This window comes from Rhinolophus ferrumequinum, chromosome 4 (assembly GCF_004115265.2).
Source record: "Rhinolophus ferrumequinum isolate MPI-CBG mRhiFer1 chromosome 4, mRhiFer1_v1.p, whole genome shotgun sequence".
Taxonomy (NCBI): Eukaryota; Metazoa; Chordata; class Mammalia; order Chiroptera; family Rhinolophidae; genus Rhinolophus; species Rhinolophus ferrumequinum.
In genome coordinates, this window is record NC_046287.1 from 90,708,723 (window position 1) to 90,729,680 (window position 20,958).

Here is a 20,958-nt window from a genome sequence, read left to right on the forward strand (position 1 = left end):
ATACACAATCATGTTGTCTGCTAAAAAAAGAAATATTTACTTATTCCTTTCCAATCTTTAGGACTTTTCTTCCTTGCCTTAAGTGACTAAAACTTTCATTACAATGAAGAATAAAAGTGAAAGGAAAGATTTTCTTGCCTTGCTTCCAATCTTGGGGGAAAAGTATCCAATCATTAATTATCTATGATGTTGGTTGCAGATATTTCATAGAAACCCTTTATTTGATTATGAAAATTTTCTTTGAATCCTAGCTTACATAGAACTTTTTAAAAAATCTTAAATGGGTGTTAAATATTGTCAAGTTTTTGCATCTGTTGAGATGATATTGTTGAAAATAAATACCGATTTTCAAATATTTACACAACTTGGAATTTCTTGGGAAAGCTTCACTTGGTCATGATGTATTAATCTTCATTTCTAATTTTGTTGGATTTAATTTGCTAATACTTTGCTAAGGATATTGCACTTATATTAATGAAAAACATTAATCTATAATTTTCCTTTCTTATAATATAAATGTCTGGCTTTGGTGTGAGAGTTGTACAGGAATCATAAAATGAGCAGGCAGGCGTTCCTCCTCCTCTACTTTCTCAAGGAGTTGGTGTAAAATGATATTATTTCTTCCTTATATGTTTGACAGAGTCACCAGTGAAGTCCTATGTACCTGCAGTTTTCTCCATGTAACAACTCTTAACTAAAATTTCAATTAGGTGTTTTACAGGTGCAAGACTATCTGATGTTTTGTTTCTTCTTGTCCTTGTTTCAGCGAGTTGTGTTTTTCAAGGAATTTTTTTCCAATTTTTTTCATCCAAGTTGTTGCATTTATTGGGAAAATGTTTTTCTTGATATTTAATTATTTTCTATTTTAATGTCTACAGGAAATGCAGTAACTTCCCCTTTTCAAAATTGACTTTGGTATTTAGAGTTTTCTGTTTTCATTAATCAATCATATTCTGGATTTAGCAATTTTATTAATCTTTTAAAGAGCCAAGTTTTGACTTTGTTGATTTTTTCTACGTTGTTTATACGTGCTCTAATTCTTTGATTTTCATTATTTTCATTTCCCTACTTACTTAGGGTTTAATTTGCTCTTTTTTCCCTGCTTTCTTAAGATGATATCAAATATAACTGATTTTTATAGCTTTCTTCTTTTCTAATAAATCTATATAAGTCTATAAATTTCCCTTTAAATACTCCTTTAGTTATTTCTTACAAATTCAGATATGTTGTATTTTTGTTCAGTTTGAAATATTTCTAATTTCCTTTATGTTCCCTATTTAAATCTTTTTGTTATTAGTGTATTGTTTAATTTGCAAATATTTAGTGTTTTTCTAGGTATCTTACTGTTTTTGACTTCTATTTTAATTCTTTTGTGGTCAAAGAACAAACTCTGTAATATTTAAGCCTTTTGAAATTTACTGAGACATGTTTTATGGCCCAACATATATTCTGTTTTGAGATTGTTCCATGTGCACCTAAAAACAATGTGTATTCTGCCATTGTTGGATGTAGGGTTCCATAAATATTAACTGAGTCAAGCTGGTTGACTGAGTTATTTCTGGTCTTCTATATTTTTATTGAATTGTTTTTTATTACTTGTGCATCAATGCTTTGTGTTATTAATCTCCACCTGATTATGAATTGCTCTATTTCTTACTTTAGTCCTGTCAATTTTTGCTTTATGAATTTTGAAGCATTTGTGATCACATCTATCCATGTTTACATTATCACATATTCTTGATGAATTGATCCTTTAAACATTTTGAAATTTCTCTCATATATTTGTTTGCATTTTTAAAAGATTTTTTATTAAAATGCAGCTAACATACAATATTATATCAGTTTCAGGTGTACACAATAGTTATTCAACATTTATATATACCTAAAGAAGTGATCACCATAAGTCCAGCAACCACCTGACACCGTACCACACTATCACAATATTATTGACTATATTCCCTATGCTGTACATTATATCCTCATGGCTTAATTTGTTTTATACCTGGAAATTTGAACCTCTTATTTCCCTTCACCTTCCCCCATTTTAATTTTTCAATTAGCGTTGACATTCAATATTATTTTATATTAATTTCAAGTGTACAGCATAGTGGTTAGACACTTACATAATTGAAGAAGTGATCCCCCTGACTAGTCTAGTACCCACCTGGCACTATACATAGTTATTAACATATTGTTGACTATATTACCTATGCTTTACTTTACATCCCCATGACTATTTTCTAATAATCAATTTGTACTTAATCCCTTCACCTTTTTCACCCTGCCTCCAGCTCCCTCCCATCTATCACCCAGATAAGTCTAGTATCCATCTGACACCACACATAGTAAAGTATTATTGACTATATTCCTTATGCTCTACCCTACATGCCCATGACTACTTTGTAACAACCAGTTTGTACTTCTTAATCCCTTCCACTTTTTCATCACCCCACCACCCTCCCGTCTGGCAACCATCAAAATGTTCTCTGTATCTGTGACTTTATTTCTGCTTTGCTTGTTTGTTTATTTTGTTCTTTAGATTCCTTGTATAAGCAAAATCACATTGCATCTTTCTTTCTCTGTCTGACACTCCACTCAACACAATACTCTCCAGATCCATCCATGCTGCCGCAGATGGCAAGAACACATTCCCTGCCATGGCTGAGCAATATTCCATTGTATATATGTACCACCTACTTTTTATCCATTCATCACTGAGACCCAGGCTGCCTCCACATCTTGGCCACTGTAAAGAATGCTTCAAAGAACATATGTAGGCACACATCCCCTTGAAGTAGTGTTTTGGGTTTCTTCTCATAAATACCTAGAAGGGGGATTACTGGGTGCTTCTTTGTCTCTTGATATATAGCCTTTTTTTTCCCCCCATTTTCATGAAATATTTCTTTTTCCATCCCTTTACTTTCAGTCTATGTATGTCTTTCTATCTGGAGTGAATCTCTTTTAGGCATTATATTCGAGGGTCTTGTTTTCTCATCCATTCAGACAATTATTGGGTGAGCCCAATAATCTTGTGGGCTGAGGTCTCAGGGAATCAGGGTGAATCAACACTATTAGCCAGGCTGATGGAGATTCAGATATGGTGGCTGCCTGCATCTGCACACGGAGAGGGGAGAGGACTCAACAAAGAAACAATGACTTGAACTAGCTCCTTCATCCAGGAGAAAGCCGTCCCTCCAGCCCTCGCTCTGAAGCTAGTGCCTCCCTGTATGTCCCTGGTGCCTTTTGAGCTGCTGCCCCAGCCCTGAGCTCAGAGTAAGTGAATCCATCAACAAGTATGTTTGTGCATGGGTCCTTTAAGAGGAACACCTGGGGGTGCAGCCCCCCTTTGTCTCACTCAGCCACAATCTCAGCTGGTTTTCACAAGAAGTTATGGGGAGTTCTCTCCCTGTCTCTGAAATCCTGGGCTCGGGAGCTTGGTGAGGAGCGGAGCCCCCTCACTCCTCCAGGAGGGAGAATCCATAGGCGAGATGTCCCTCCTGATTTTTAATGGTCACATACAGGTGTAGGACCAGCCCATTCTGCATCTCTGCCCACCCTACAGATCTTGAGGTGGGTTCTTCTGCATGACCTTAGTGTAGGGCTTCTGTTCAGCAAGACTTCAGGTGATTCTTAATAATGGTTGTTCTGTAGTTTAGTTGTAATTTTGATGTGGTCCTGAGGGGAGGGAGGCACAGTATTTACCTACTCTGCCATCTGGACCAGATCCTTTCTACCTATATTTTGTTCACTTTTTGTTTTTAGTGTTATCTTCTACGTTAGCCATATATACATATATAGCCATAGAAATATAGCCATGAGAGCTTTATAATGCCTAGTGTTAACTTTTACCACAGTCTTTTACCCCAGTTTTACCTTTAACCATCAGTGTATTTATATTTAAAGTATACATTTTGTAACTAGCATAGGAGGTCTGACAATTAAGTTTGTGAACTTGTTGCACTGATGTTGCGAACCTTTTTTGATATCAGAGGGATTATTCATTATGAATTGTACCAACTGGACAAATAGTTAACCAAGTTTACTATTTGAAAGTGCTGAAAAGGCTGCATGGAAAAGTTGGATGACTTGAACTTTTCACCAACAATTCATGGCTCTTGCCTCACGACAATGCACCAGCTCACACGGCACTGTCTGTGAGGGAGTTTTTAGCCAGTAAACAAATAACTGTATTGGAACACCCTCCCAACTCACCTGATCTGGCCTCCAATGACTACTTTCTTTAACCAAAGATAAAGGAAGTATTGAAATGAAGACATTTTGATGACATTCAGGACATCAAGGGAATACGACAACAGCTCTGATGGCCATTCCAGAAAGAGTTCCAAAATTGTTTTGAAGGGTGGACTAGGCACTAGCATCAGTGCATAGCTTCCCAAGGGAGGTACTTCAAAGGTGACCCTAGTGATATTCAGCAATGAGGTATGTAGCTCTTTTTCTAGGATGAGTTCGTGAACTTAATTGTTAGACCTCACATAATTGGGTCATACTTTGTTATCCAGTCTGACAATCTGTTTTTTAATTATAGGAATGTTTAGCCCATTTATATTTAACGTAATTATTAATACGTTTAGATTTCAGGTTACCATTGTGGTGTTTGTTTTCTATTTTCCCATCCATTCGTTGTTCCTGTATTCTTTTATTGCCTTTTTTATTATAAACAAAGTATTTTTTAAGATTTCCTTCCTTTTAATTATTTTTGTTATCCCCCTTAGTGTTTTTTAAAAATGGTTCCTTTTTTTTTAAGTTGATCTTTTTTTTAATTCAAGTTTATTGCAGTGACAGTGGTTAGTAAAAGTGGTTTCTTTAAAGATCACTCTATGCACCTTCACTTATCACAACCAACCTTTAAATAATATTCTACTGCTTGACAAATAAAGAACCTTATAATAGAAACATACATTTAGCCACTCCCAATCCTTTATAATCCTGTTGCAAAATATTTAATATTTTTTCATGAAACAGTGTTGGATTTTGTCAAATGTCTTTTGTACATTAATTAAAATTATATATTTTCCCCTTCATTTATTTATGTGCTTTATTATACTGATTGATTTTCTTATGTCAAACCATCCTTTCATTTCAAGAATAAATGTCACTTAGTCATCAAGTATGATCCTTTTAATATCTTTTTGGATTCAGTTTGCTACTGTTTTGCTGAGGACTTTTCATCTATATTCATTAGGGATATTGGTCTGTGGTTTTCTTGTGGTGTCTTTGTCTTTCTTTGGTATCTGAGTAATACTGACAGCATAGATTATGTTAGAGGTTGTGATATTTTGAATTTTAAAAACCATATATTTGGTCATTCTCATATATATTTGATCTTCACTTATGGTTCTTGGCTGACAGCTCCCCAAACCCTTGGAATTTCCTGAGCAATAAGAGCAATGAGAGCATCTTTTGTCATACTTGGTCTCTTATCCTCAGTTTCTGAAATTGCTTCAGAGCCATAAAGGTGACATGGGTGTCTTGTTATTCATAACAAGGCCCTTCCCACCACAACTCAATTGATCTTAATAAGGTGACTTTTCTAAAGCACCTAAGGATGGGGACTGGTTGCCTGGGGAACCAACCATGTGATTAGAAGGTTAGAACTTTCAGTCTCCACACTCCCATCTCCTGGGAGGAGAGAGAGGTTGGAGATATAGTTCAATTTAATCAATTATGCCTAGTAATGAACCCTCCATAAAAATCAAAGGACAAGGTTGGAGAGCTTCTGAGTTGGTGAACATATGAAGATTTGGGGAAAGTGGTGCCTGGAGAAAAAACTCTGCAGCCTTTTCCCATATCTTGCCCCATGTATCTCTTCGTCTGGCTATTGATTTGTCTCCTTTAGTATCCTTTGTAATAAACCAGTAATCTAGTAAGTAAATGGGTTTCCTGAGTTCTCTGAGCCATTCTAGCAAATTAATCAAAACCAAGTAGGCAGTTGTAGGAACCTCAGATTTGTAGCCACTCGGTCAGAAATATAGGTAACAACCTGGACTTGTGATTGGCATCTGAAGTAGAGGGCAGTCTTGAGAGACTGAGCACTTTACCTGTGGAAACTGATGTTATCTCTGGATAGATAGTGTCAGAATTGAGTTGAATTGTAGGACATCCAGCTGGTGTCTGAGAATTGTTTGGTAGTGTGGGACCAAATACTATTAGAGGTGTTCCCTCCTCTTTTATTTTTCTGGAAGAGTTTTGAGAAGTGCAGGTGTTTATTTTTCTTTAAATGTTTAGCAGAATTCACCCACGAAATCATCTGGACCTGGACTTTTCTCTTTTGGGGGTTTTTGGTTATTTATTCAATCTATTTATTGCAAATATGCTCAGATTTCTATTTGTTGTTGAGTCAATTTTGTTAATTTGTGTTTTTCTAGAAATTTTTCCATTTCATCTAGGATACTTAATTTTTTAAAATACAATTGTTCATAGTATTTTTTTATAATCCCTTTTATTTCTATAAGGCCAGTAGTAATATCTCCATTTTCATTTCTGATTTCAGTTTTTATATCTTCTTTTTTTCCCCATAGTCTAGCTAATCATTTGCCAATTTTGTTGATCTTTCAAATAACTAACTTTTGATTTGATTCTCTCTACTGATTTTCTATCTACCCTCTATTTATTTTTCTCTGTTCTAATTTTTATTATGTCCTTCTGCTATTTTGGGGTTTCATTTGCTCTTTCAGTGAAGTTCCTTAAGGTATAAAGTTAGTCAATTATTTGAGATCTTTTTTCTCTACATACCATTTCCCCACACATACCCATAGCCTCCCCTAAAAATCAACACCTCACACACCAGTATAACTGTTATGATGAATGAACCAACATCAGTACATCATTATTAACCCAAGTCCATAATTTATGTTAGAGTTCAGACTTTGTGTTGTATATTCTGTGTGTTTTGACAAATATAAAATGAAATGTATCCATTATTACAGTGTCATACAGAATAAATCACTGTCCTAAAAAATCCCCTGTGTGCCTCTAATTCATTTTTCCTTCTCACTTCCACATCCCTGTCAACCACTGATATTTTTACTGTCTCCACACTTTTGCCTTTTCCAGAATTTTTTTTGTTTTTGTTATTATTTGTTTACTTTTTGAAGTTTCATAATTTTTTTGTAACGTGCCATATTGATTCCCTTCTCATTCCCTTCATGTATATTTGTAAGATAGTTTCTTAGTAGTGGTTGCAATTGAGATTGCAATTGACATCCTAAATTTATAACAATCTAGTTTGGATTAATACTAAGTTAACTTAAATAGTACACAAAACCTTTGTTCCTATATGACTCCATCTCCTCCCCCCATATACACAGTTTATATTGTTCTGTCACAAATTACATCTTTGTACATTGTGTGTCTATTAACATAGACTTATTATTTTATGCATTTGTATTTTAAATAATATAGGAAATAAGAGGAAATTTTATAAACTAAAAATAAAATAATACTGATTTTTATACTTACCTATATTTACTTTAACCAGAGTCCTTTAATTCTTCTTAAGGCTTTGAATTGCTGTCTAATGTTTGAAGGACTCTTTTTAGCATTTCATATAGGGCAGGTATACTAATAACAAACTCCGGCAACTTTAGTTTATCTGGGAACATGTTAATTTCTCATTTGTTTCTGAAGGATAATTTTGTGGATGTAGAATTCCTGCTTGAGAGAATACTTTTCTTTCATCACTTTAAAAATGCCATCACATTCCTCTCTGGCTCTCATGGTTTCTAATGGAAATTTGGTGATTAATTTTGAGCATCCTTTATGCACGACAAATCATTCCTCTCTTGCTGCTTTCAAAATACTTTCTGGCCTTTGACAATTTGATTATAATGTGTCTTAGTTGGACCTCTTTGAGTGTATCCTTCTTGGAGTTTGTTAAGTTTCTTGGATGTATAGATTTGTGTCTTTAATCAAATTTGTGGAGGTTTTGGCCATTATTTCTTCCAACATTCTTTCTGCCCTTTTCTCTCTCTACTCTTTTTCTGGGACTCCCATTATCTGTATGTTGGTACACTTGATGGAGTCTCACAGGTCCTTTAGGCTCTATTCATTTTTCTTCATTCATTTTTCTTTCAGTTTATCATATTCCATCATTTAAATTGACCTATCTTCCAGTTCTCTAATTCTTTTGTCTGCCTGTGTAAATCCACTGTTTAAACCTCCTGTGGACTTTTCATTTTGGTTGTTTTACTTTTCAGCTCCAGAATTTCTTTTTGGTTCCTTTTTGTAATTTCCGTCTCCTTATTGATAATCTCTTATTGATAATCTCAATCTCTATTGATAATCACTAGTGTCCTGGTTTTCTTTAGCTTTTTTTCGTGATTCTGTTTACCTATTTGAGCATATTTAAGACAGCTGATTTAAAGTCTTTTTTTCTAGTACAATGTCTGTGCTTCCTCAGTAACTGTATTTGTTAATTTGTTCTGTGAATGAACTGTATTTATTATTTCTTCACTTATTCTATAATTTTTGTTAAAAACTGGCCTCTTTGATTATTATAATGTAGAAATTCTGAAAATCAGATTGTTTCCTGTTTTCAGGATTTCTTTATGTGTTGTTTTTGAAATCGCTGCTCCTTTAGCTTGTGTTCAGTTAGTGTTTTGACATAGATTTCCTTGAATGCCAGGAGAGAGAGAGAGAGAAAACAATACTTCTCCAAGTTTTTTTAGATTGGCTCTATGCAAGTGCACCCCTTCAGTGCTTACCCAGGCCATTTAAAACTCTGCCTTAGCCTTTATTTCTTAGTTGTGCTTTACCTACAAATCAGCAGAGGTGAAAACTTAGGGTCTTCTCAGGTCTTTTCTGAGAATGTATCCTGTCCTGGGCAAGCACATAGCTTTCTAAATTCCCCAGTATAGATGGGCATTTTTTAATATCCTAATTTCCCAAAGAAAATCTCACTGCAACTTTTCCTATATTTGCAACTTTTTATGAGTCTAAACTTATTTTAAAATAAAATTTAATATAAAGAGCATAGGTTTTTTGAGACCAAAGTATTCTAGTTTCAAAGCCAAGCTCTGTCATTTGCTTGTTGCGTTATCTTGTGCAAGTTACTTTTCTTTGGGCTTCAGTGCTCTCATCTGTAAAAGGAAGATTATAATACCTACTTTGCTGAATTATAAGTTCTAAGAGTAACATTTGCTTTACACATAATAGGTGCTTAATAAATAGTAACCATTATTATTGTTATTCATCATACTAGGCTTCTGTTCAGTGAAAAGCTAGCCTAGTGCTAGATTTGCTACAAAGGCCAAAGATTATTGATAACTTAAAAATATGATAACTCTAAATCCCACTTTTCTTATTATACTAGGTAATGGAAAAAGCACTATAATTGCTTTGAATATGAGCATTTTTAAAAAACTGAAATGAAAGAAACTAGGACAGAGAGGTTTTAGAGGAGCAATTTGAATGTGCTCTTCAGAAATCTCTATTGCAACATGAAACATCTTTTTAATACTCTGAAAACTAACCTAAGTTAGGAAACCTGAAGCAAAAATAATTGATAACACAGCAGAAAATTGCCATTAAAAACATCTAGCATACCATAAGATTAAGCGCATTTCTTCCATATACTTGACAGTTTACTATGGCCAGGTTGGTCATGGCTATTACTGTTTCATATCGTGTTGCTGCAACAGTCTTAAAACCGTCACCACGTATAACATTTGCTTCTGATTCATCTCTTTTTCTAGGTTTAATGAGACCTAAATAAACAAAACAATACATGAAACAAATGTGTCATCACTTAGATTGAAATTTGAGATATACTTATGTCATTATAACAGTGAGCCATCATAAATAGGTTACTGGTACACATCCTCGAGAAGACATTTCCCATAACCTTCACCCACCCAGTCTCAGTTGGTTCTGTTTGCCAAAGTGGGTGTTGTTAGTTTTGTTATTAATATTAGATAGCACAATTGTCTTTCTAAAAGAAAACCATATGCTCATATATTTCTACCTGGGTAACTTGGATTCCATCAATCTCGGTCTTTTTATACTACATGTAAAAATACTTTTTAAATTTTTTATTATGAATTACATAAACAACTTCTTGCTTCACAAAAGTGAAAAAGGACATTATGTAAGTGTAACTCAGATAGAAATCACCTCCCAAGGAGCCACCTCGCTCTCCCCCCAATATTACCTTGAGGCATAACTCAAATGTCCAATGTATTTCAGCTCTTCCCTCAGTTTGACGGAAAAACCCAAACAACTCAGGAGTTAGCCAAACAGAGACCATCTATACTTACTTTATCATAGCCCTTTTGGATTCCACCTTCCATAAAAGATGGCCTGTCTTGGCACCAGGAACACAAAAGACCCATAGCCTACTACTTCCAATTCATGGCAGTGGTGCCCCGAGATGGGGTGACTGGGTTGTAAGGTGATGCCCATCTCCTGGAGAATACAAAGTGTTTTCCATAGCCAAGGTGACATTGCCCCCACAGACATACCAGAAGCCCCAACAGTACAGGTAAAATAAAATAAAAACTTGCACTTCAGTGCCACCAACTGTAAAACAAAGGAAAGACCTCTACTTATCAACCTGCTAAATAGTGAAGTGTGAAATTCTTAAAAGGGCAGCTTTCATTCCCACAAATGCCTAGTCAGAGAAATAATCCATCATGCACAATTAATTACCAAAATAAGAAGTGAATTCAGAAATGAGAAAATAAACATAGACATGGAAATATGTGGTTTAAATGACAGAGAATTCAAGATTACATTTCTGAAAAAACTCAGTGAGATACAAGAAAACTGAGAAAGGCAATTCAACACACTAAGAAATGAAGTTAATGAACAAAAAAAGTACTTCACCAAAGAGACTGATGCTATAAACAAACAAACAAACAAACAACAACGAAAACCAAAGAGAAATTCTGGAACTGAAGAACTCAATAAAGGAAATGAAGAATAAACTAGTGAGCTTAGGAAATAGAGAAGACCATATGGAGGAAAGAAAAATAATTAATGACATAGAAGATAGAAATCTAGAAATGACTCAGGTAGAAGAAGAGAGAGAATCGAAAGTGGAAAAAAAAAAAAGATAACAGAACGCTACAAGAACTATCGGACTTCATTAGAATGAAGCAATGTGAGAATAATGGATATGCCAGGAGGCAAAGAGCAGGAGAAACAAACAGAGAGCTTATTCAAACAAATAATTGATGAACACTTCCCAAACCTATGGAAAGAGCTGAATCCTCGAATACAAGAACCTAATAGAACACCTAATTACCTCAGTGCAAAAAGGCTTTCTACAAGGTACATTATATTGAAACTGCCAAAAATTAATGACCCCAAAAGAATCCTCAAGACAGCCAGAGAGAAATATATGGTAACCTATAAAGGAAATCCCGTTAGATTATCATTGGATTTTTCAGCAGAAACCCTGTAAGTTAGAGGACAGTGGAATCAAACATTCAAATTATTGAATGAGAGAAATGACAAGCTAAGAAGACTATATCCAGCAAAGTTATCTTTTAGTTACGAAGAAGAAATAAAGACTTTTCCAGACATACAGAAGCTGAGAGAATTTACCACCACAAGAGCTGCAATATAGGAAATACTGAAGGGTGTTCTTCTACCTGAAACAAAAAGACAAAAAGATACAAAATTATGAGCAAGACAACTAACAGACAGACAGAAACAGGAAATTGCAACCCTTGTTCAGAATAGGGTACCAATCTCTTAAATATAACATAAAGTTCAAGGAGGTAAAAAAACATTTATTTTTTTAAAGAAGACAATAGATATTGTAATTTGGAAATGAATTCAAAGCATGAAAAGGGATAATTTGTGACAACATAAACATAAAAGGAGAGGGAGTTAAAGGACTGAACTCACACAGATGAATGGAAGAAAGATGCAATTAGAAGAAAAAGGACTACTATATACATGAAACTTTATTTTGCATGAACCTAATGGTAACCACATACACACAAAAATCTAAAAATGAAACACATGACATAAAAAAAAGGAAACAGAGGGGGAAGAAAATCATAGAATACCACCAAACTAAAACAACAGAAAGAACCACAAGGGAAAAGAAATAATGGAGACATAGAGCTACCAGAAAACAAAATATAAGATTCCTACAGGAAATCCTCATATATCAATAATCACCCTCAATGTAAATGGACTGTACTCACCAATTAAAAGGCATTGAGTAGTGGGATGGATTGGAAAACAAAACCCAACTATATGTTGTCTTCAGGAGAAACATCTCAGCTGCAAAGACAAACATAGACTCAAAGTGAAAGGTGGAAAATAATACTCAAAAAAATGGCATCCAGAGATAAGCAGGTCAGCCATACTTACATCAGACAAAATAGATTTCAAGATAAAAAAAGGTAACAAGAGACAAAGATGGACATTTTATAATGATAAAAGAGACAACACATCAGGAAGACATAACACTTATCAATATCTACACAACCACCCTGAGAGCACCAAAATACGTAAAGCAACTACTAACAAGACTAAAGAGATAAACTGATGAAAACATAATCATAGTAGGGAATCTAAATACCCCACTGACAACGATAGATAGATCATGCAAACAGAAAACCAATAAGGAAATATTGCCCTTAAATGACATTTTAGACCAAATTGACATAATCAATATTTACAGAGCTTTCCATTGCACTACACCAGAATATACATTTTTCTCTTGTACACATAGAACATTCTCAAGTATAGACCATATTTTGTGACACAAAGCAGCCTCAATAAATTTAAGACTGAAATCATACCAAGCATATTCTGTGACCACAGTGCTTTGAAGTTGGAAATAAACTTTAAAAAGCTGGAAAAAACACAAATATGTGAAGATTAAATAACATGCTGCTAAATAATGACTGGGTTAAAAAGGAAATAAAAGATACATAGAGAAAAATGACAGTATGACATATCAAAAGTTTGGGATACAACAGAAGTAGTAATAAGAGGGAAGTTTACACCATTACAGGCCTACCTCAAAAAACAAGAAAAATCTCTAATAAATAACCTAACATTTTTCCTTCAAAAACTAGAAAAAGAAACAAAGCCAAAAGTCAGTGGAAGGAAGGAAATAATAAAAATTAAAGCAAAATTAAGTGAAATAGAGGACAAGAAGATAATATAAAAATATCATGCATGAAAGAGTTGGTTCTTTGAAAAGATTAGTAAAAATGACAAACCTCTGGCTAGACTCACTAAGGAAAAAAGAGAAAAGACCCAAACAAAATCATAAATGAAAGAAGAGAAGTTACAGCATATGCACCAGAAATACAAAAGACTATAGAAGAATACTATGAAAGGCTATACACCATCAAATTTGATAACCTAGAAGATATGAACGAATTCTTAGAAATATATAATCTTCTAGACTGAATCATGAAGAACTGGAAAATCTAAACAGACCAATCAACAGTAAGGAAATCAAAACAGTCATCAAAAACCTCCCAAAAAGTAAAAGTCTAGGACCAGATGGATTCACTAACGAATTCTACCAAACATTCAAAGAAGATTTAATACCTATCCTTTTCAAACTCTTCCAAACAAATTGAAGAGGCAATACTTTCCAACTCATTTTATGAGGCCAACATTACCTTGATATCAAAATCTGGCAAAGGCAAACATAAAAAGAAAATTACAGACCAATATCTCTGATGAATATAGATGCAAAAATTCTAAACAAAATACTATCAAATCAAAAGCAACAAAACGTTAAAAAAATAATACATCATGATCAAGTGGGGTTAATTCCAGGGGCACAAGAAAGCTTCAACATATGCAAATCAATCAATGTACTACACCAGAATAACAAAGGATAAAAATCATATGATCATGTCAATAGATGAAAAAAAAGCATCTGACAAGATGCAACATCCTTTTAGATTTAAAACGCTCAATAGAACAGGCATAGAAGGAAAGTACCTCAACATAATAAAGGCCATATATAACAAACCCTCAGCCAATATACTCAATGGTGAAAAACAAATCTTTTCCTCTAAGATCAGGTATAAGACGAGGATGCCCACTCTCACCACTGTTATTCAACATAGTACTAAAAGTCATAGCTAGAGCAATCAGGCAAAAGAAAGAAAGAAAAGTCATCCAAATTGGGAACGGAGAAGTAAAACTGTCACTTTTTGCAGGTGACATGATTCTTTATATAGAAAACCCGAAAGACTCCACCAAAAAGCTACTAGAAACAATAAACAAATACCGTAAAGTTGCAGGATACAAAATTAATGTACAAAAATCCATTGTGTTCCTATATACTACAAATCCCTTCAGAAAAAGAAATTTCAGAAAAAGAAATGAAAAAGAAAATCCATTTTCAATTGCAACAAAGAGAATAAAATACCTAGGAATAAACTTAACAAAGGATATGAAGGACTTATACACTGAAAACTACAAGACATTATTAGAAGAAATTGAAAAAGACACAGAGAAATGGAAAGATATCGCATGTTCATGGATTGGAATAATTAACATAGCTAAATTTGCCATATTACTCAAGCAATATACAGATTTAATGCAATAACCATCAAAATCCCAATGACATTTCTCAAAGAAATTGGACAAAAAAGTAGAGAACCATATGATTTCACTTATATGTGGGATATAAAACTAAAAACACAAACAAACAATCAAAAACTCATAGACACAGACAACAGTTTAGTGGTTATGAGAGGGTAAGAGGTGGGGAGGTATAAGAATGTAAAAATGATCAAATATATGGTGACAGGAGATTTGACTTTGGGCTGTGAATACACAAAGCAATATACAAATGATGTATTATAGAATTGTACACTTGAAACCTATACATTTTTCTAACCAATATCACCCCCAATACATTTAATTTTTTAAAAATCATCAAATTTGTATGAAACCACAAAAAGACCTCTAATAGCCAAAGCAATCCTAAGAAAAAAATAACAAAAATGGAAGTATCACACTCCCTTACTTCTAATTATACTACAAAGACACAATAATAAAAACAGTATGGTATTGGCAGAAAAACAGACACAGAGACCAGTGGAAAAGAACTGAAAGCCCAGAATTAAACCCACATGTGTATGGGCAACCAATTCTTAACAAAGGAGCCAAAAACATACAATGGAGAAAAGAAAGCCTCTTCAATAAATGGTGCTAGAAAAATTGGAAAGCCACATGCAAAAGAATAAAACTAGACTGCTATTTGACCCCATACACAAAAATTAACTCAAAATGGATCAAAACCTATATATAAGACCGAAAACAATCATATACATGGGAGAAAACATAGGTAGTGAACTCAAGGACCTTGGTCTCAGAGAGGATTTTATGAATTTGATCATAAAGCCAAGGGAAGTAAAGCAAAAATAAATGAATGAGCCTATATCAAACTAAAAAGCTTCTGCACAGGAAAAGAAACCCTCAACAAAACAAAAAGGCAACCAACGAAATGGGAGAAGATATTTGTAATCAATGCCTCCAATAAGGAGCTAACATCCAAAATATGTAAAGAACTTATTCAATTCAACAACAAAAAAACAAACAATCCTATTAAAAAAAAATGGGCAGAAGACCTGAACAGACACTCCCAAGAAAACAGACAAATGACCAACAGATATATGAAAACATGCTCAACTTCACTAGCTATGAGGGAAATGCAAATCAAAACCATAATGAGGTACCGCCTCACACCTGTTAGAATGGCTATTATCACAAAGACAAGTAATAACAAGTGTTGGAGAGGATGTGGAGGAAAAAGAACCCTCATACACTGCTGGTGGAATGTAAATTGGTACAGCCACCATGGAAAACAGTATGGGGATCCTTAAACAATTAAGAATAGAGCTACTATATGACCCAGCAATCTCTCTTCTAAGTATCTACCTGAAAATTTTGAAAACATTTGTTCTTAAAGTTACATCGCCCCTACGATCACTGCAGTATTATTCAAGGTGGCTAAGACATGGAAACAACCCAAGTGTCCTTCGATGGATGATTGAATAAAGAAGATGCAGTATATATACACAATGGAATATTCCTCAGCCATAAGAAATGATGGAATCCTGCCATTTGCAACAACATGGATGGATCTCAGGATGCTAAGCAAAATAAGTCAGAAGCAAAATAAGTCAGATGGATAAGAATCATATGATTCCATTCATATGTGAGCTATAAAACAGAAAGCAAAAAATGAACAAACAAAACAAACAAACAAATAAAAACTACTTCATTGACATAGACAACAGTATGGTGGTTACTAGAGGAAAAGGAAGGTAGGGGGAGGTTGAAGAGGGTAAAGGAGGTCAAATACTTTATGGTGATAGAATAAGACTAAACTTTGGGTGATGAGGACACAATATAATATACAGATGATGTACTATAGTATTGTGCACTTGAAACTTATATAATCTTATTAACCAATGCCACCACAATAAATTTAATAATAAAAAACGAAATAAAAGACACCTAAAACAGAAAAAAATAAATGGCCTGTCCAAGTATATATCCAAGTGTGGCAAGAAAATATTTTGAAATTTGATGAAATACTTTTTACATTCCCAGACATTCTCACTGCATTACTTGCAGCAACATACTTTACAGTCTCAGTAATTTTTATGCCACTGCTTCAATGAGGTAATAATGCATCCTAGAACAAAGAAAACAATGTTCAGTTTTTAATTTCTAAAATAGGCATCATGTGCCCATTTCAGTTCAATAGCTGTGAAAGTTAACCACAGGATAAAGAGTGATCTATGACATGATATAGAGATTCTTTGTCTTAGGAGGGGAAATGGAGCAAGAAGGAAAGAAGAGTGAGTTAAGACATAAATTTGTGGCCTGCTCCCAGATCACCCACCCTCATGGACTAAGCCCAAGCATTTCATTTTAAGTGGAAAGGAGGGAGATGGAGGTGGAGAGGTGGTTAGAAATCCCTTCATAGACCTCTGAAGAATCTAAGAACCCTTAAACTCACCTAAAACTTTTGAAAGAGGAAACAACCAGGATCTCTAAATTTAAGAAATCAGAAATGACAGCATGACTTATTTAGGCTTATGACATGGAAGAGACCCAGCACTTAGTTTATATCATAGATGATAATAGGGAACTAATAGAAGAAATAGTCAGCTCCGAAATTCCTATGATTGCTGTAGTTAATAATACTGTATTGTATATTTGAAAGTTGCTAAGAGAGTAAATCTTAAAAGTTCTCATCAAAAGAAAAAATTATAACTGTGAGGTGATGGATGTTAACTAAACTGATTGTGGTAACCATTTCACAATATATACATACATCAGGTAACCATGTTTTGCACCTTAAATTTATACAGTGTTATATGTCAATTGTATCTCAATAAAACTGGGGGGGAAACAAAATTTCTATGGCTGAAGTGTTCTGTGTATAATCTCATTTTAAACACATCTATTGAATTATTAATTAGCTATGTTATTTTTTTCGGTTCCAGAATTTTATTTGACTCTTTTTTTTAAAATATTTTATTTTCCAATTACTGTTGACATACAATATTATATTAGTTTCAGGTATACAGCATAGTGATTAGATATTTACATAATTTATGAAGTGATCACCCCACTAATCGAGTATCCACCTGACACCATACATAGTTATTACAATACTGTTGACTATATTCCTTATGCTATAATTTACATCCCCATGACTATTTTGTAACTACCAATTTATACTTCTTAATTCCTCCACCTTTTTCACCCATTCCCAACCCCACTTCCACCTGGCAACCATCAAAATGATCTCTGTATCTATGAGTTTGTTCATTTATTTTGTTGTTTAGATTCCACATATAAGTGAAACCATATGGCATTTTTTACTCTTATTTTTGAAAATAAAAATTCCAGTTCTCTGGAAAAATTCTCCAACTTTTTTTTATTGAATAATCATTAGTCATTTTTAAATCCTTGTTTTAAACTCCAGTATATGAATCTATGAGTCTGTTTCTATTGTTTGTTTTTTCTGCTGGTTTTCAGACATTTTACCCTGTTTTTAGATGCCCTGTGATTTTTTTAAAGTTTAATGCTAACCTTGTAGATGAAAATTTAAAGGAACTGAATAATGTTTTCTCTCTCTAACAAGTGCTAGGTTTTCTTTGATTAGGTAGAAAGTATCACTTTGATTTGTCAGACTGGTTTTGAGCTTTGTTAGGGATAATCTATTTTACTTTTGTCCTTTCTCTAGAACATCATTCTTATTCCTAAGTCATGGGTTCTCTGGGTCTTCAACTGAAAGCCCAGGGTGTTTACCAAGACCCCTTCACTTTGGCAGAGCTTGAACTTTAATAACTGTCTTCTGTGCAACTGTGAAAATCTATGTTCAATTCCTTAACATCTCAGTTGATGTTTTCTGCTATGTTTCTTAGAGTATTATCTAAGTACGTGCACAGCTTAGGAATCAGCCAGCACCCTTAAGGGGGGTTGTATGCAGATATTTGGCTGCACTTGTCTCCTCTCTGAGATTTTGCCCCTGGAGTCCCAGCTCTATTGGCAGTCCTAAAGTCTGACTGTTATCTCCTCAGTCCAGTAATACTATCACTTTCTACTTGGAATCTATTCTCCAAAACTACAAATGCCCCCTGGCAAAAGTCAAGATAAATGCAGAGCTAACTCATGAACTTCCCTTATTTCAAGCATCATAGCCACTCCAATCGTGTTTGGAATGGTTACTATCTAATACCTTCAAAATATATTTTGTATATTTTGGGCAGTATTAATATATGATGTTGGTGAAAGGGTTGTCAATATAAGCTACTCAATCTTGGACAGAACCAGAAGTCATTGGGTTATTTTAAAATGTAGCTAGTAATTCTAATACCTAGAATTTCTATGGGTATGTTTCTACTGCTTACTGTTCCTGCTAGTGTTCATTTATTTTGTCTTTCTCTTTGTGTGCCTGGGAATTGTGAATTGTTTACTACACACTGTATTTTTTAAAATTATTTATACAAATAATGCGAGATCTAGAATGATCTGATTTTTGAAAATGATTTTTTATTTATTTCTGCTAGGTAACTAAGATCAAAACACTTAGAACAGTGCCTGGCACACGGCAAGTAGTTAGCTCTCATTATTGCATGTCTATCTGCCCCACTCAGACTGAGAATACTCCAGCTTGTATGTTCCCAACATTAGTACAAAGTTTGGTTTATAGTCATAGCGAAAAAGTAGTTGCTGAGTCAATGGCTTAAGAAACTGAAAATGAGGTGAGACAGATGTATGAATTACACACATACACAAACACACAAAATCATGAATACTTTTACAGAGAGACAATCTTATGTACAGGTTTAAAAGAATGATAAAACAAACACTTACCTTCCTGTAGTATTGGTATGCTTCGCTTTGGAACACTTTCTAAATTTTCATTTTCTATTACACGAGTTTCTAGAAAAAAGAGAAAAAGGAACAACCTTTGGATACTTGTGAAAATTCATATTGAGGCTATTATGATTTCATTATAATTATTCATCTTTTAATGAATTGGAATTATCCATGGAAATCTTCCCATAAAGGCATCCATCAGTATTGGCAGTCTGCTTCTAGAGTTCATCTAAAATACTTTCCTTCTCATTGCTCCTTTATATTAGATTTTCTGATTCTTTGAACTCCCTTATCTGGTTCCCACTACCACCATCTGGGTAGAATACCTAGTTTGGCCTTGGCACTTCTGTTACTGCATTCTGATCAGCACTTCTGTTACTGCATTCTGGCCCATATATTAAATGTATCTGCAAATATATGGTGACCGCACCATCCCACTCTGCAAACCCAACGTGGGTAGGCACCATTTGCTTGCATGCCTTCTCGTCCCTTTGCTCTACTTGTCCCCATTATTACAGACCAGGTTCAGAATGGATTTACCTATCACAGACTGTCTTTGAGGTTTTCTTGGTAAAATGGGTGCTGGCATAAAAATATCAGGAAAATGATTAATATTTTGTTGTAAATGGTGAAACTGCTGTGGTTTTTCTTGAACAGGCGTAGTTCTTGGAAGAGGTCTTGGTCTTTTTGCATTTAAATCTATCAGAGTGTGCTTAAAAGTATAGGTCCTGCTCTTTGGTAAAAGTAGATACTCAGAGTGAAGAACTTCCTTGAGTTTGGGGGTGATAACTGGGGAAGGAACACTTGAAGATTTGGAGAACCGTGAGGAAAGAACCAGAATGTCTTTTAGCATGTTCTCAACAGAAATATTTTTTATTTTTGATGCCTCTTTTGATTTTCTTAATCTTTTCATTTGGTTTGTTTCTTTCCCAAAAATTCGACTGGAAGCTGAAAGACAACTTGGAAAAAATATGCAACCAGTAGCAGTCTCTGGAATTTTCCAACACACAGTCTTAAATGATTTTGGAGATGTTGAAATAGTAGTCACTCTTTCTTGTACATGTTGATCAAGAGAGATATTTTGGATAGTGACAATGGTTTGTGATTGATTTCTTGAAACAACATCAGGAAAACTCGTTTTATCTCTTTGAATTAGAGTGGATTCATCTTGAGCAAACTTTACATGTAGAATTTTACCAGTCTTGGCTAGACCAGAAAAAAAAAGCACAATTAGATTACATTTATCAAGGTGTCAGGGACAAAACTATAATGTCTTACCATTCACAGTTTTTTAAAATATATTTTTTATTCACTCTCCCTTCTCTCACCTTCTAAAATTGTTTCTGTATATACTCACTCTGATATCCGAACTCTTGTTTAGCTGACTGGGATAAAGTTTGAATGAACAATTGAAGAAGTGAAGAGGCTAAATTTTATTAGATTTAGAAAGGGTAGAGAGCTTACTCTTGAAATAAAAACAGAATTGATGGAGAGAAGAGATTATTTATAAAAGGAGATTTTTGAACAGTTGTCACTAAAACTCTGGCAATATGGATGGGTAAAAATAATTTTGATGAACATTTGCTGTTTATCATCATG

The 20,958-nt window shown here is 34.2% G+C and overlaps 1 protein-coding gene across 1 annotated transcript in view; it reads right to left on the bottom strand.

Moving 5' to 3' along the window:
• The window catches only part of LRRC63 (leucine rich repeat containing 63), a 73,070-nt gene that overhangs the window by 44,593 nt on the left and 7,519 nt on the right, over positions 1-20,958 (bottom strand). The window contains exons 3-5 of the mRNA XM_033104040.1: positions 19,900-20,565; positions 19,354-19,422; positions 9,565-9,725 (exon numbers count right to left, since the gene is read on the bottom strand). Coding sequence (XP_032959931.1) covers positions 9,565-9,725; positions 19,354-19,422; positions 19,900-20,565 — 896 coding nt within the window. The remainder of the gene's footprint in view (positions 1-9,564; positions 9,726-19,353; positions 19,423-19,899; positions 20,566-20,958) is intronic.